Raw genomic sequence first — 16,415 nt, 5'->3', positions numbered from 1 at the left:
CAATCCACAAAAGCAAAGTAACAAGAGTAGTAGACCTATGATCATCAATAGAAATCAAAACCAAGCAAATTGATATCTCCTCTCAATAATTTATTTTCGAGTGGTAATAGGGTCCCTTCTCGATTTTTGGTTGCAATTAGAACATGAATCTGTTGGAAGAAGAATATCATTTGGAGTCGATTTCTTTGATTCCAGAAACAACAATGTTTGTCCATTGTCTCAAATTATTATGTCTGAATGTAATAAAGCTGATCGGCATCTAATTGTAAATTTGGTATGATTCTAGTAAATCAAATTATTTTTGAATATTGTGAACACGTAAATCACGAAGGCATCTATATGTTCACTAACAATGTTTGCACTCTAGGTACATACTCGCACTGATGATACGATTGCATTGATTCCTTGGCGTTAACGCAGGGGAAGATAAAGAAAACGAAGTATAAAAGTAAAACTCATGGAACGTTCGGCGAATATAAAGTGCTGGAATGTAAATAAGACTGCGATTTACGTGGTTCAGCACTAAGGCCTACATCCACGGGGTTGTTGTTTCACTATGTACTTGATGGTTACAGAGATAGTCGAGTGACTTTGGAGTTTACATAGATCTGTGTACTGTAAAAGACAAACTTACACTCACAATCCTTCTTTCTCCTTCTCTCCCTCTTTTTTCCGATACCCTCACTCTTGGTGGAGAGGGGGTATTTATAGGGCTAGAGTGTGGGACCCATTTCTGAGGGCCGTTGGAACCTTATCTTCTTGTGCTTTGTGTCCATCACGCGGAGGTCTTCGTTCATTTCTTGATCACGCAGAGTCATCCTCGTTCGTTCCACGGGCTGATCGACACGTACACTGCTCAGAGTGTTTAATGCGGGTGGTTGAGGCGCCTGCTCGTGTCAGACAAGTGTCTTCTGCCCCTGTCACGTCCATGTCAGTCGACCTTTTCTTCACCGTTGATCTTGGCTTCTTTTGGGGATGAGATAAAGTAACTCTTCGGGAGTTATTTGGTGCTCCGCAGTACATCGTGTTTTTGATACATCTCTTATCTTCTGCCCTTGGATTTGTTCGAGAAAAGATCCGACGTCCACGGGATGGGCTTCTTGGATGTGGGCGTGTGTCATCATGTTTTGATGGCTTGGTCCGCATGCTCTCCACGTGTCTTCCTACATACACGTGTTTGATGGTGAAATATGTACACACAATTTGCCCCTTTTCTTTGGGTTGAGTGTTTAGTGGAAGCATTGAAGAAAACAGACGTTACATATTCTTCCTCTCTCCTAATAACTTCTCCTAGATACTTGGGCACGTTTATCACTCGTTCATTAACTGCTCATTTAATGGGCACGTTTCCCATTCCTCCATTAACTTCTTTATTTCGAGTATATTAAGTAGAGGAGAAAAATTAATTTCATTCTCCTTAAAAATTAATTTCATTCTCCCTGTCAGTCTTCATTATTTGTTCTTCAACCATTAAATTCTCTCTGCCCTAGAATTAATCACGCTCGTTTCTTCTTTGTTTCTGGTTTATTGTCTTCTTTTGGGATTTTATTTGTGGTGGTAAGGTTTCTTTTCTTCGTCTCTGTTGTTTTAAGTTGTGTTGATTGAGCTGAAACAAAATTTTCTGCTGCTGTCGTACCTTGCTTGTGATGAAGAACACCTTTTGATGTATGTATGCTAGTTTTCCCCTGTTCTTCTTCTCAAGTCGAGGAGGCCATTGTTGCACTTGTATTGATTGAACTTTTAAGTTAGGGTTTTAGGGTGTACATGTATGTATGCTAGTTTTGGGGTTTCTGGGGTTTGTTGAAATGAACTGGTAATTTTGTTGTTTTTTTATCTTTGTTGATGCCCTCGTGTTTGCTTCTAACTTTTTTTTGTTGTTCCTCTTCGCAGCCATGTCTGACCATCCGCGACTTCCATATAAAGCTTCGGCTTCTAGTCTACCGAGATCCCCTCCATGTAAAGAGTCTGATAGATATCCACCTGGGGGAGATTTCTCTAAATTGTCTCAAATGGATCCTCGCGGTAATAAAGTTTCATCTTCTTTTGGGACGAGGGTCTCTCCTCCTAAGAAAGGGGATCCATCGAAGAGTCCTTCCGGGTCTCAAAACGCTGCCAGTCGCGCTGCTGCTTGCCCTCGTGATGACTCTGGGTGTACACAGACACGTACTCGCGGTGGCACCTTCGATATCCCCCCTCTTCGTTCCATAGTGCCCGTGCAGCACCCTCTGCCGCCGCCTCCACTACTTTCTTTCAAAGGGAAGAACTCCAAAGGTGGTGCGCTGAGAGCTGAATCGTCTAAGAATCCTCCTTTGAAAAGAAGAGCTTCCGAAGCTTTTGTTGGTTCGTCCGATCCCGCGGAAGAGGATGAGGTTGCCACGGTGATACGCAACGTTTCGGTCAGAAAGAAGAAAGTTACGTTCAAGCACATTGACCTTGAAGTTTTCAAGGAAAAGCATGAGCTTCAAGCCTTCGAGGTTCGTTTCTATGCCCCTAAGGATGATATTACTTACGAGCTCATCTCGAAGTATCAGTTTGATGAGTTTCACCTGCTGACTACGGTTGGAGCCTTCGAGGCGGGTCTTATGCTGCCGTCGTACAAGGCTGGTGATTCCTTTTATTACGATGTGCTGGCTGGTCGTGAAGGCTCTTCCACCAATACTCACAGTCGTTCCGTGTCGCAACTATCGGGGAATTATATCCGCGCACTGAGGGAATGTTATCTGCGGATTAAGGGGGAGACGACGATGACATGTTACGTACCAAATCCCGCTGTGAGGGAGTGGTATACTCCTGAAAACTTCAACAACTCCTTTGGGGATTATGTCAATAGTAGGAACCGTAAACCGTGGAGTGTTAGCCTTCGGAACCTTGCTGCTCCTCGGGGCGAAATTCGTCTGTTAAGTGAGGTGAGCGATGCCAAACTAAAATACGTTCTGGGCACCGAGGGGTCGAGTCAGCGGAAACTTTTTCCCGTGCGTGAAAGAATCAAACGTGACCATGATTATGAGTGGTACGCCACTGTTATTGAAATTGTTGGTCCTTGGGCGTATGGTTGGATTCCCGGTCCGCGCGGTTGGCGTCCTTCTAGGAGTAGCAGGCCTCGTGAATCTCCTCCTGCTCGTTATGGAGATTTCTGTCCCTGGCGTTTAAACTTCGAAGGCATGAACTTTCCTTATGCTCTCGACGTCGTTGAAGGAGATGAGGAGGAAGGTTCTGGTGCTATACTTCCACCGAAGAGTGTCACTACTGCCAAGGTGTCGAAAAATAAGAAGATTGGGCCCAAGCAGTCTTCTACCATTGTGACGGGTGAGGCTGAGGTTCATGAAGAAGTTAGCAGTCCGGTGAACGAAGAGTTTGCCGAGGATGAGGAAACGTCTGATGGGGAAGAGCGCACTGATACTTCCCCTCCTAATGTAGAGGAAGAGATTGGTGCGGGTTGTGATGGTGTTGAAGTGAGAAATAATACCGCGGTGGCTGACGTCAGTGTTATCGCGGACATGTCTGCTCCTGCTGGTGAGGCTGCGGAAACTCTCCCCACCATTTCTCAAGAGTTCTCCTTTGACAGGATTTATTCCGCAGGGGAACTCTTTGACGATGCCCTCGATTTTCCCGAAGGCTTTTCTTTGCTTTCCCCCAATGATGATTGGGATGTGCTCGGGGGTTCTGGTAAGGAAGACGCTGCTGTTCAGGATGAGGGCGCGGATGATCGCAATGCGCATGTTGATGCCGAAACTTGTGCCGATGGGGCAATATCAGCAAAGGGGAAGTCTGTGGTTGACTCGCCTTCCGAGGATTTCCCTCATTCGTTGACGTTTGAGGGTGAGGATGCCATAATGGATTGTCTCAAGAAAAAAGGTCTGCTGTTTGTCCCCCATCACTACAAAAAAACCAACCAAAGGCTACTTGACTAATGGTAGTGGCCTATTCAAATCTTTAGTTTCCTAACAATTTATGCAATTAATGTTAGTTGCCCAGGCGTAGTGGCGTAAGAGGGTGTTGTTTTATGTTTAAAGCAACAAGTTCGCACTGGTTAGTTGGTCCCCATGTCTAAAGCTACTAGTTTGGCTAGTTGGCCGACAGATGTCACCTAATAGGTAAAGTCACTAATTTGTGTAGTCGTCAGGTTATTAGCGAAAATATTAAGGCAACAACTATCTTTTAATTGTTTAATAGATTTTGCATTTAGAGATTCATCTAATGGACAACAACATAAAACCACTGGCTTTTGTAGTAGTCGTTTCATATGCCTAATGGTTTAAGACACTAGTTCTTGTCTAGTTGTGGTTTAAGACACTAGTTCTTGTCTAGTTGTTCAATAGGTCACGGATAAATTATTTCATGCATTTGCAAAAATATATATGCAACTAAGTTTTAGTAGCCAATATTTTAGGATACAAAGTATCTCTAATAGTCTCTAGTAGCCAAATGGCTAAAAGCTACTACCATTGCAGCAACAACAGTAGCCAACTCATACATGAAACCAACTTCGGAGTTCCTAAACTTAAAGAGCCACTAGTTCTCTAGATTTTAAATAGGTAATGCTACTAACATCTCAAATGGACCGGTGAGAGGGATGATCTGGGCTTGACCGGTGCTACGGACCCAGGCCCGGAAAAAAAGTCCATCCGTAAATAACTTCCCAAATTTAATGCATTACCAAATATTAATAAATAAATATTAATTGAATTTCTATAATTAACAATAAATACTAAAAAAAGAGATATACTAAAAATAATTTTTTATTTAATAGCATTCGTTAAAACAAAGAAGTTTCCAAACAAAAAAATCAAGAATATCGTAATCCCACCCGAGATATCAGGACCACAAGACCAAAAAAAAAAGAGAAAGTTCTTCTAAGATCTAAGCTAGATCTTTCTAAAAAGAGACTCTAAATAACAGAAATAATAAATGCATCTAAACCTCAAAATATTCTTCTTCATCATCCTCTTCGAGTTCCCTGTCCGGATTCTCCTCGTCACCTTCTTCTTGACCATCTGCAAAGGCCTCTACATCCTCCTCTTCAGCTTCCATATCACTACCTTCAAAGGCATCTCGATGTTCATGAATTTTACTCCCGTGCACATCAGCATTTTCATCATCATCTTCCGCTTCATCTTCAGATGATAATTCCATAGCCGGCATGCCATTTTTAACAATATATTCATTCAACCACTTCTTTGTCGCGTTCGGACCTGTTTCTTTCTTAAGCCTTTTGTTTTCCTGTTCCAAGGATGCCATTCTTACTTTCAATTCGGCAATTTCTTCTTCTTTTTTCTGGTATAAACTGTAGTTAGTTGGATGAGCCTTGCGACGACGTTTACCCGAACATCCAGCATTACGAACTTTGTTAAATATCTCTTCTGGAGTGTCATTAGTTTCTCCCCGATCTGCGGCTTCCTTCATGGCCTTCATTTTTTCCTGCACATTAATTCAAAACACAAATTAATCACAAAGTAGGCAACCAGTTTCAAATGAGTTTAGGCAGGCAATAGCAGGTTGAAGGAAAAAAATAATACTGACTACAAAGTAGAATTCCAGAATAAAGAACCGTACTTAATGTGGACACAATTCACAAAAATTCCCATAATAAAGAACCATACTTATTCACAAAAATTCTACCAGGAGCAGTTTTCACTTAACCGATGATAAGAAACTCAAAACTCTGATATAAAAATGCTGCATATTTTTCTTCACTTAATCTTTTGGCAGAATGAGCACAACAGTGCATAGCATAATTTTGCAATTCTATCTGTGCAAATCATGATTGTGTAAATAATAATCTATAAATAGATACATATCAAACATGTTTCATCAATGAAGGATTATTTCTTACACTCATTTCTTTGCATTTGGGGTTGATTTTCTTTTCAGGATCATGGGTTCGTCGGAAGAAAGTCACTGGATCACAAGGCTCTCCGGCTTGCAGCTTTGAAATGGAAAACATCATCATATAAAACAACATATCATGTAATAAACACATCTGACTCGTAAACAATATCATTAAATAAAACAATTGAAGCAGGCATAATATATACCAACTCGTATTCGATACTAGTGAAACTTTTGTTCCCATTACTGTGGTTGATACCGTTGAGTTGCTTCGCAGCCGCAGCAAGACGTCCTCTTTCAGAATTTTTCTATCGCATGAGGTAAAATGTAAGTTAATATGAAGTTAAGTGTAAGAATGCAGACATATATAAGACAAAATGTTAATAAAAGATCACCCACCCCAACTCTTCAAGTTCAATCTGTATATATAACCTTATGGAAAATCTGCCATAACCAAAACCAAACTCTTGTATATGATGTAAGCTACTTTACATCCACATATAATTTATATTCTAAACGAAAAATACAACAAGAAATGATAGCAAGGGTTTGCAAAAAATGAGTTCAGCTGCATAAGAGTGCCCTTGGCAGTGCATTCTTGTTTTCAAACCAATAATGAAGTGCAATTTTAAGAAAAAAAAGAAAAGATAACTTGTGTAGTGTTTTCCAGTTCCACATATCATACCTAATTGTCCACTCCCATGACTTAAAAAAAAACATCATATGTAAACAGTAAGCAAATAGATATACCTTGAACGCATCGGTGGTGAAGTGCTCACACATGTGAGCCCAATCACGTTTGTTGGGGAAATGTTTGGGAGGGTGTGCCAAAGCCTCCAAATGGCCATCTGATCCAGCGAACCCATCACCCCCAGCTTTTATGTATGCTAGACGAAGTTTGTGCCTGTATGCCTTATAGGCATTCCTCATCACGTCTTTGATCACTTTGACAACCACTTCATCATCAGGAACGAGAATAAAGTGGTCCTATATGGCCGAAAACAACTTATTAGAGATAACAACTAAAAAAATTCTAAACTAAGAATAAAATAAGTAACATTAAGTTATTTATACCCGGACATTCTGGATCACTCGGGCAATCTTCTGTTCAGGCATATCATCAAATTTATCATATGTTAGTGGGCAATTGTCCCTTTGCCTTACCCACGACCCAATAGAGTTTATAATCTCATGTCTATAGTGACCACAAAATTTTTCTTTAAAAACGTACACGCTTACTTTCTCCTTCCCCCTCTTGGCAACCGCAAGATTAGTCGTTTTCTTTCTTGTGGTACGTTGTGTTCGACCTATTTAAGAAACCAAAGATAGCATACAGGAAAATTATTAGCTAGCCAGAAAAAAACAACATTAAAAAACAAAATTCCTCTCACATAAATATACCATCTTGCAGTGAATAGCCAACTTCTTCATTATTTTCTACAGGAGAATTAGACGCTGATCGCGATCGGTTGGGTTGCGAAAAATTATGGTTTTCAGCTGAAGAATCATGTAGATTGTTCCGCTGTTGTGATCGGCGAGATTGCTGCGAAGATGAACTTCGAAGAGCATTATGCTGTGATTGATGAGATGTTGAACTTTGAATAACTTTTTGTGTTGACCGATGAGATGGCTGAAGAGATGCTTGTGTTCGATTATTATGCAATTGATTTGAACGTTGTTGTATTTCATTCTCTGCGGGAGGTGGTACAGAACGGCGACCTTGAGTTCTCATAGGGCTATGTAGACCATTGTATTCCTTCTCCAGATTTCTGTGTACTCCTGTGCGGTGACCTCTAGGGGATATCCTTGGAGTTAACAGAAAATCATTGTTCAGAGGTGATTCCATTGAATGCACCGCGCATGATATTCCACCAGCCCTACTTCTCTCATGCACAGGTGACTCAATTGGTGAACGACTTGGCAGCACAGGACGTGTTCTTCCACCTCCCCTTCCTCCATCCACTGGTGACTCGATCGGTGCATGGCTTGGCAGCACCCGACCTGTTCTTCCAACTCCATTTCCGTCATGCACCATTGACTGAGCTGCTTGCAAGCGACTGCTAAAGTCATTCAATTGGTGTTCTTGTCCCTCCTTGTTTTTGTCTCCTGCAGTATGACATTTAAGTAAGGCATACATATTAATTGCTAAAATTACCTAACAATACACAACATCGGTTATTGGTTCTATAAGGCAGAATTCAAGAAACATTTGAAAAATTCCCGGCACTCTATTGGGCATCAATCAGCAAACACTATACTGTGTACTATTACTTGTCATTGAAAATTATGCAGAAAACGACATGTAAAATTCTAACTCAGTTTACTTGTTCAAAACTGAAAATGTTATTGAGAAAGGAGATTTAGATACAAAAAAAAAGGTTATTGGTTACCAATAAATTGAGATTGCTGCACATTTCTTGGATTTCCTCCCTGTCGTGTGTACATGGGATTCGCAATTGCAGTTGAGGAAGCTTTAGCTCTTCGCTTCTGTTCTTTTTGTTTTTTAGTAGTGGATTCTAGAAAACAACCATGCATATTAATCAACACACAACACAAACAGAAAGTTTATGCCTTCATTGAATCATAAGGTTTATTCTTAATTTACCGTATTTTCGGCGCAAGGCGGAATCCCCAAAAAATAGGTCTCGAGCCATATCTGATGAAATAAAAACACCTAAAAATTATTGAGAATAACAAATCCACAGATATATACATTTAAGCACACAATTCAACAACCATTTGATCCGTAAGATAAATCCTCAAAATGTTGACAAAATCAATTTAACCACTAGAATACATATTGAAATCCATTATACCAGTAATTTTTTTAATACCCAGCCATTCGCAAAACTCAATTCATGAAAGGAACAAGTTATAACACTGAGGCGTAAAACTCAATTCATGACAGTATCAAAACAAGAAAATATTAACCCAAAACATGAAGAAAAAAAACACGAAGATATTCCTTCCAAGATTAATATTCAAAAGAAACATACCAGTAAGAACACAACAACCCAAATTAGATAAGTTCCCTGTCGAAAAAAATACAGAAAAAATCAATTAGGTTTTGATACAAAAAATCAAGCTTAGGGTTTGAAGAGAAAATTGAAAAGAAAATACACCTTCGTAAGATGGAGCTGAGATTGGATTACAATCTTCATGATTTTAGGGATCTTTATATAGCCGAACAGATACACATCAACCGGGAATAATCCCGCCCAAAAAAATTTCAGTTTGAGTTTCATCCCGCTCAAATCAATTTAGGGTTAACTGAGAAAAAATTGAATTTTTTTTCTTCGATATCTTCTTTCCAAAAATCTAGAAACCAAGTTTCCCTTTTTCTCTAACGAATTCTCGAACTTTCCCTAATTTTCAGCCAAAATATTTCACGAAATTTTATCCTTCCTTATCTCGGTTCTCTCTGCTGCTGTGATGGAGACGCCCGCCTGTTATATAGAGAAAGTTTGGTGATAATACCACTTACTCAAGATAAAGATAAGTGAGTTTATTTTTTTCTATAAATATAGACTAACCGTGATTTTTTCATGGTGAAATCACCATGTGAAACACAAAAATGTGGTACCCACAAAAAATCAAAAGGCCACTTCCTATTGTCTCCCGGTGGATCCCAGGAGTTTCTCTCTTGCGGTGACTTCATGGTGTCTAGCACAACCGATCTTTTTATTCCTTAAGGATTCTTTAGAATCCCATGAGTGACACGAGTCAAGGTCTTGAACCTTCTATGTATCGACTTAATTGAGGTCGAGGGAAATACATATAAAACATTGTAATACAGTTCCACATTTCTCTCTTTATCTCTTTTTTTTGTATTATACTAATTTAGTATGTTCATTTAGACTATGATATGTTGGCTACGTGAGCCGGTGATTACACAACAATGCCTTATTTTTATTTTTATTAGTCCGCTTAGGGTTTTTTTTTTTTAGGTTTTGATCACCATAAAGAGAATTAGGCAGATAAAAAGTTCGGAGCAATTGCAAATTACTCTTTCACGTATTGCTCCCGTACAACGATATAGTGAAATGTTTTCAAATTTAAATAGAAAAAGAAATATGTAAAAAAAAATCATGGACCCCAATCCCTTCCCTATCAGGCTACCACTTACATATTCATTAATCTGTCTCTAGCCCAGACCACGATGTTTGAAGCTTGAGTTTTTTATCCTGAATCAAGTTTATTTTTAGTATCTGTATGATGCATAGACGTGATGTAAAGTAGTAACTCATACCCTTTCGTTTCAAAAATATAGACTTGTTTCATGTATAATTTGTACGTGAAATCGGCCTAATTTGTACGTGAAATCGGCCTGTCTCGGCCTATATTTCTGAAACCGAGAAAAACCTTTGTTATGTTTTAGGTTGTGGTGGCAAGATAAACGAAATTTTTATTACACTGTCAGAGAGAGTAAGATAAGAGGTTCTTGAAATTGCTTTTATTCATCCAACCATTAGTAGGGTTCATGATATCTATCATCCGCCATGAAGTTTGGTAAGTACATCCAATTCAATGTAATGTGGAAATAACAAAGTTTGAACATCAACCATTCGTATTTTTTGATCAAGAACAATAACTCTCAATAAAATAAAATGCTGCTTCTTGGATCTGTTTGTAAATTGAGGATAATTAATCTGATTTTGGTACAAACGTTCAAAAATTGAAGTGACCGAGGTACTTCAAAAGTCGTCTGTGATATTTTAAGTTTCGACCATGTTTTCCAATCATTACCAATATCAAATGTTGGACTCTATTGCAATAGATGATCATTTAGGTTATCTTGATCCAGTAGATACACCTTTTGCAAAATCCGATTGATAATCCGATTTTGGTACAAACGTTCAAAAATTTAAGTCACCGAGTAACTTCAAAAGTCGTCTTTGATATTTTAAGTTTCGACCATGTTTTCCAATCATTACCAATATCAAATGTTGGATTACGTTGCAATAGATGATCATTTAGGTGATCTTGATCCAGGAGATACACCTTCTGCAGAATCCGATAGTTAATCCGATTTTGGTACAAACGTTCAAAAATTGAAGTCACTAAGGAACTTCAAAAGTCGTCCGTGAGATTTTAATTTTCGACCATGTTTTCTGATCAATACCAGTATCGAAATCAAATGTTGGACTCTATTGCAATAGATGATCATTTAGGTGATCTTGGTCCATGAGATACACCTTGTGCAACAAATAAGTACTAATTAAATAACCAGATTATATGAGGATAGTTAATCCGATTTTGGTTCAAACGTACGAAAATTGAAGTCACCGAGGAACTTCAAAAGTTGACAGTGATATTTTAAGTTTCGACCATGTTTTCCGATCGATACCAATAATAAATGTTGGACTACATTGCAATAGATGATCATTTAGGTGATCTTGATCCAGGAGATACACCTTCTGCAGAATCCGATAATTAGTCCGATTTTGGTACAAATGTTCAAAAATTGAAGTCACCAAGGAACTTCAAAAGTCGTCTGTGAGATTTTAATTTTCTACCATGTTTTCTGATCAATACCAATATAAAAATCAAATGTTGACTACATTGTAATAGATGATCATTTAGGTGATCTTGGTCCATGAGATACACCTTGTGCAACAAATAAATAATAATTAAATAACCTGATTATATGAGGATAGCTAATCCGATTTTGGTGCAAACGTTCGAAAATTGAAGTCATCGTGAAACTTCAAAAGTCTTCTTTTAGAATTTAAGTTTCGACTATGTTTTCCGATCAATGCCAATATCAAATGTCGGAATACATTGTAATAGATGATCATTTAGGTGGTCTTGGTCCAGGAGATATCTATGGCCTTGTAAAAAAATTTGTTATTGGGACTTATCAAATGCACTAATAAAAATAATGCACGTACTAAGAAAGAATAGTAATAGGAACTGCGAATCCATTTTTCTGATATCTTGTTTGATAAGGATGAAAAGAATAGTAATAGGATATATGGTAGAATATCTATGCTTGTTGTAGTTAGTGTTAGACTATTCTGCCGTCTATATCGATGACGAAAATGAAACATCTGTATTGGAGTTTTCTCAAGTTTGTGTAGCTTGCTCCTATAATATATTTCTGAACTTTCTCATTGGCGATGGCAATGCTAATCTCACTTTACTGTTTTCCAGGGATCCCTCCTAAAGTGCATTTGTAAGCTGCTGCCCAGATTAGATTTAAAGAGATTACCCTGGCGTTCAGTATGGATTTCGAAGAAGATGAAACTATCGACAAGAGTTGGTTGGAACTGCCAAGAAACCATCTTGACTATGAAGCGGGTGTCAAAAATTTCATGAAATTTGCGTGTCGCGACTTAGAACTAGGGGAGGAAATATGGTGTCCGTGTAGAAAGTGCAATAACAAAAACTTACTCAAACCAAGTAAGGTGGAGGCACATATAATGTGGAAAGGGTTTCTGCAAGGATATGTCCATTGGATATACCATGGGGAGGGTGAGGAGGAGGACTATATGTCTACTGGTACTGTGATTTGGGATGAAGACGACCGAATGAAGGAACTGATAAATGAGATGGTGCCTGATTATGATGAAGATGCTCCAAAAGACGAAGCTTCAAATTTTTACCAGGTACTGGAAGATGCAAAGGTTCCACTATATCCTGGTTGTGAAAAGTACTCACGGTTGTCCTTTACTATACACTTGCTTCACATCAAGTGCCAAGGTGGTCTGAGCATCAAGTGGTTTAACGTGCTACTGAATCTCTTGATCAAGGCATTTCCAGATGCCAAACTTCCAAGGAACTTTTACGAAGCTAGGAAAACAATCAGTAACTTGGGTCATAGATACACTAAGATCGATGCTTGTCCTAACGATTGCATGTTATATTGGAAAGATGACGCGGATAGAAATGATTGTCGGGTATGTGGTGTTTCTAGATGGAAAACCGTTTCATCTAATACTAATAACGGGTCAGAAAATAGAAGGACACCGAAAGGGAAGAAGATTCCTGAAAAAAAACTAAGGTACTTCAACTTGAAGCCCAGACTTCAAAAGTTATTTATGTCTCCACAGCCTGCTACTGATATGCGATATCATGCTGAAGAACGTATCAATGATGGACTTTTGAGACATCCTGCTGATGCGAAGACATGGAAAAACTTTGATAAGAGGCATCCAACGTTTGCAGCTGACCCTAGGAATGTGAGACTTGCATTAGCAAGTGATGGCATGAATCCTTACGGAAATATGATGAATCCGCATAGTACATGGCCAGTGGTTCTAATCATCTACAACTTACCACCATGGGAGGTTATGCAAGAGCAAAACTTCATTTTGTCTATGATAATTTCGGGACCCAAGTCACCGGGAAATGATATCGATGTTTATTTACAACCCCTTATAGAAGAATTGAAGGAATTATGGTACGTTGGTGTTACCACTTACGATGCTTCGAAGAAAGAGTATTTTCAGTTGCGCGCAGCATTGCTTGGCACTATTAATGACTTTCCTGCACTAGCTATGCTCTCCGGGTGGAGCACCAAGGGGTCCTTAGCATGTCCGTGTTGTGGGTCCGACCCATGTTCAACTCGACTGCGGTATGGAGGTAAGTTTTGTTACATGCAACATCGTCGGTTCTTGCCTGCTGATCACAAGTGGCGACAACAGACAACACCCTTCAACGGGGAAAAAGAGCTTAGAGAAAAACCACATCTAATGAATGGGGATGAGATAAATCATCAGTTGGCACATTTTGAGCAAGTAGAATTTGGTAAGAATGCCAAACAGAACGGTCTGACACCAACAGTACCGGTCGATTTTGACCACAATTGGAAAAAAAAAAGTGTATTTTTCGGGAAGAGTTGCCATATGTGAGCACAATTTTGTGTTTCCATAATCTTCACGTGATGCACATTGAGAAAAATATCTTGGAAATTTTGTTGGGAACAGTAATGAAAGTAGAAGGGAAGACAAAAGACAATATCAAGGCCCGTTTTGATCTCAAGGATATGGGAATAAGACCGGAGTTACATCCGAAAAAAAAAGGAGACAAATTTGTTATGCCACCAGCTAGGTATGTGATGTCCACGAAGGAGATGGATACTTTTTGTAGGACTTTGAAGGATATCAAGGTTCCCGATGGATATTCATCAAATATTTCTCGTTGTGTTAATGTTAAAGATCGAAAGATTATGGGTCTGAAAAGTCATGACTGCCATGTGCTAATGGAATGCTTACTGCCAATCACGTTACGAGGATTACTTCCTGAGGATGTGTATGACGCAGTGAGTGAGCTTTGTATGTTTTTTAAAGCGTTGTGTACACAAGTTCTCAACATAGCGGATCTAGACAAACTAGAAGACATAATTGCAATTACTTTGTTCAAGTTGGAAAAAATATTCCCCCCGGGATTTTTTGCCGTGATGATGCATTTGCCAATTCATATACCACAACAAGCAAAGGATGCTGGTCCAGTTCAATATCGTTGGATGTACCCGATTGAGAGGTATGGTTTAACCATTTTCTGTATATTCTGAATTCTAAATATTAATGTTAATGATAGTTTTCTTACATCAGTTCAAGAAAACAAATATACGATTCTTAGATACTTCACACACATTTTTTCTGTACTTTTTGCAGTGTATATTTGTACAATTTTACTTAAATTACGCCAGTGAATTCTAATAAGAATTACATTTTAGGTATCTGCGCAAGTTAAAGTCTTATGTGCGAAATAAAGCATGTCCAGAAGGCTCTATGGCTGAAGCATACTTAATAGAAGAGAGTCTCACTATGCTTACGCGATACTTGAACAGTACTTATACAAAATTCAATCGGGTCTCAAGGAATGAGGATTATGAACAACCACCCTCACGTGAGAAATTAGTCGTTTTCAGACAATCTGGTCGGCCCATTGGAGCTGAAACTTTGGGAACGCTTGAGGACTCAGAAATGCAACAAATCCAACTTTATGCTCTGCAGAATACTGCAGAAGTGGAGCCGTACGAGAAGTATATACGTTTTGTTTTGCTTTTAAGGCCAATAATCTTTAAATTGTGTCAATTCAGTAGTGAACTATATGAAGCATTCCACTTACAGTGAACATAGAGAAGAATTAAAAAGGCGTGGAATAAGAGATGCTGGCGTTGAAAGAAGACACAAGGAAGAATTTCCTTTTTGGTTTGCCAGCAAAGTAAGTGCGTTTATATATACTCAAACACAATAAATGTTTTTAGGATTTCATAACCTGAACTAATATATGAATATATGTACATGAATAGATATATCAACTGCACAAAAATGGTATGGTGAGTGATGAACTCTATTCGCTGAGTCAAGGTCCTAATAAAGAATGTTCGTCTTTAAACGGATACATCATCAACGGGTTCAGATTCCATACAAAAGCGTGGGAGATGCGACAGAAGACATAGAATAGTGGAGTATGTATAAAGGGAGGGGAAAGGTGAAGATGATGATATGAATGATTATTATGGAGTGGTATCTGAAATTATCGAGGCACGCTATTTAAACCAATTACGAATTCTTTTTTTCAAATGCAATTGGCGTCCGGTTGCAAATCAAGGTGGCTCCAAAAGAGATAGCTACGGATTTACTTGTGTTAATCTCAACAGAACCTGTTATGCGAATGAACCATTTGCGTTAGCGCACCAAGCAAAACAGGTTTTCTATATGAAGGACATAAAGAATCGACAATTGGAAGTGGTTATAAAAACACGACCTCGCTGCTCTTATAACATTCCAGAAAAAAATTCAGTGGAACTTATTGCACCAGAAAACTCGAGTTCTGATGAAGCGTATCAAGAATGGTATTCAAGTTATTCAATCAACGATCTTAGACGAGTGCCCCAACAAGATCACAATGAAAATATGGTTTGGGATAGGACTGATGTTCTACCAGAAACCATCAGCCATAAAGAAGTAATAGCTGCCATCCAAAGACAAGAGGAGGAGGAGGAGGAAGCTGATAGTGACGCAGTTTACACCACTGACGAAGACGATGACTTTGAACTTGGAGATATGGGATTCTGATAGCCTACATTTTGGGAAGGTGATGTTTTTGCACGCTATGGTGGAGAATGCACCATAAGAACAATGCTCCAGAGGTGCGGTTGCTACCGTGAATAAGGCATTTCTCCATGGGGAACCTGGTATGCATATGTGGATTCAATAAGACTTTTGGTTAATAATCTAGCGTAATGAAATAGTTCTTTTTTTTAAGCTTTATCCACAAATAATGAGCAAGACCAATCGATTATCCTTTTATCCCAGTACTCTACTCTTCTGACATTTAGCGAAGTTATATATTTAAGTTACAACCCTAACGTGAAAAGAGTGCTTGTCTTTTGTATGCTTGCAACTTTTTTCGCATTATTTATTATTCCTTTCAAATTGGACCGAAATGTTATAATGCCGCAGCCGGCACTCAGCAGGCCATCCCATGTTCCATCTGATTTTTTTTTTCTGTATTTCAAATATACGTACCACTAATTTTAATATTTTCTTGGATATTGATATTACGTACCAATTGGCTTGGTAATTGTTTGAAATTGGTTTAGCACTGACGCATGGTGTTTAAACAACTTTATT

General features: G+C 38.7%; 1 protein-coding gene across 1 annotated transcript; it reads left to right on the top strand.

Annotated features, from left to right (window-relative positions):
- Window positions 1-12,053: 12,053 nt before the first annotated feature.
- LOC113280117 lies at window positions 12,054-13,682 on the top strand. The gene has a single exon (XM_026528773.1). It carries the CDS (start codon window positions 12,054-12,056, stop codon window positions 13,680-13,682), a length of 1,629 nt encoding a protein of 542 aa, XP_026384558.1.
- Window positions 13,683-16,415: the final 2,733 nt, after the last annotated feature.

The sequence above is a fragment of the Papaver somniferum genome, chromosome 5, assembly GCF_003573695.1.
Source record: "Papaver somniferum cultivar HN1 chromosome 5, ASM357369v1, whole genome shotgun sequence".
NCBI lineage: Eukaryota > Viridiplantae > Streptophyta > Magnoliopsida > Ranunculales > Papaveraceae > Papaver > Papaver somniferum.
Note: the sequence above shows the minus strand (reverse complement) of the source record. Positions and strands in the feature narration are given on the sequence as shown.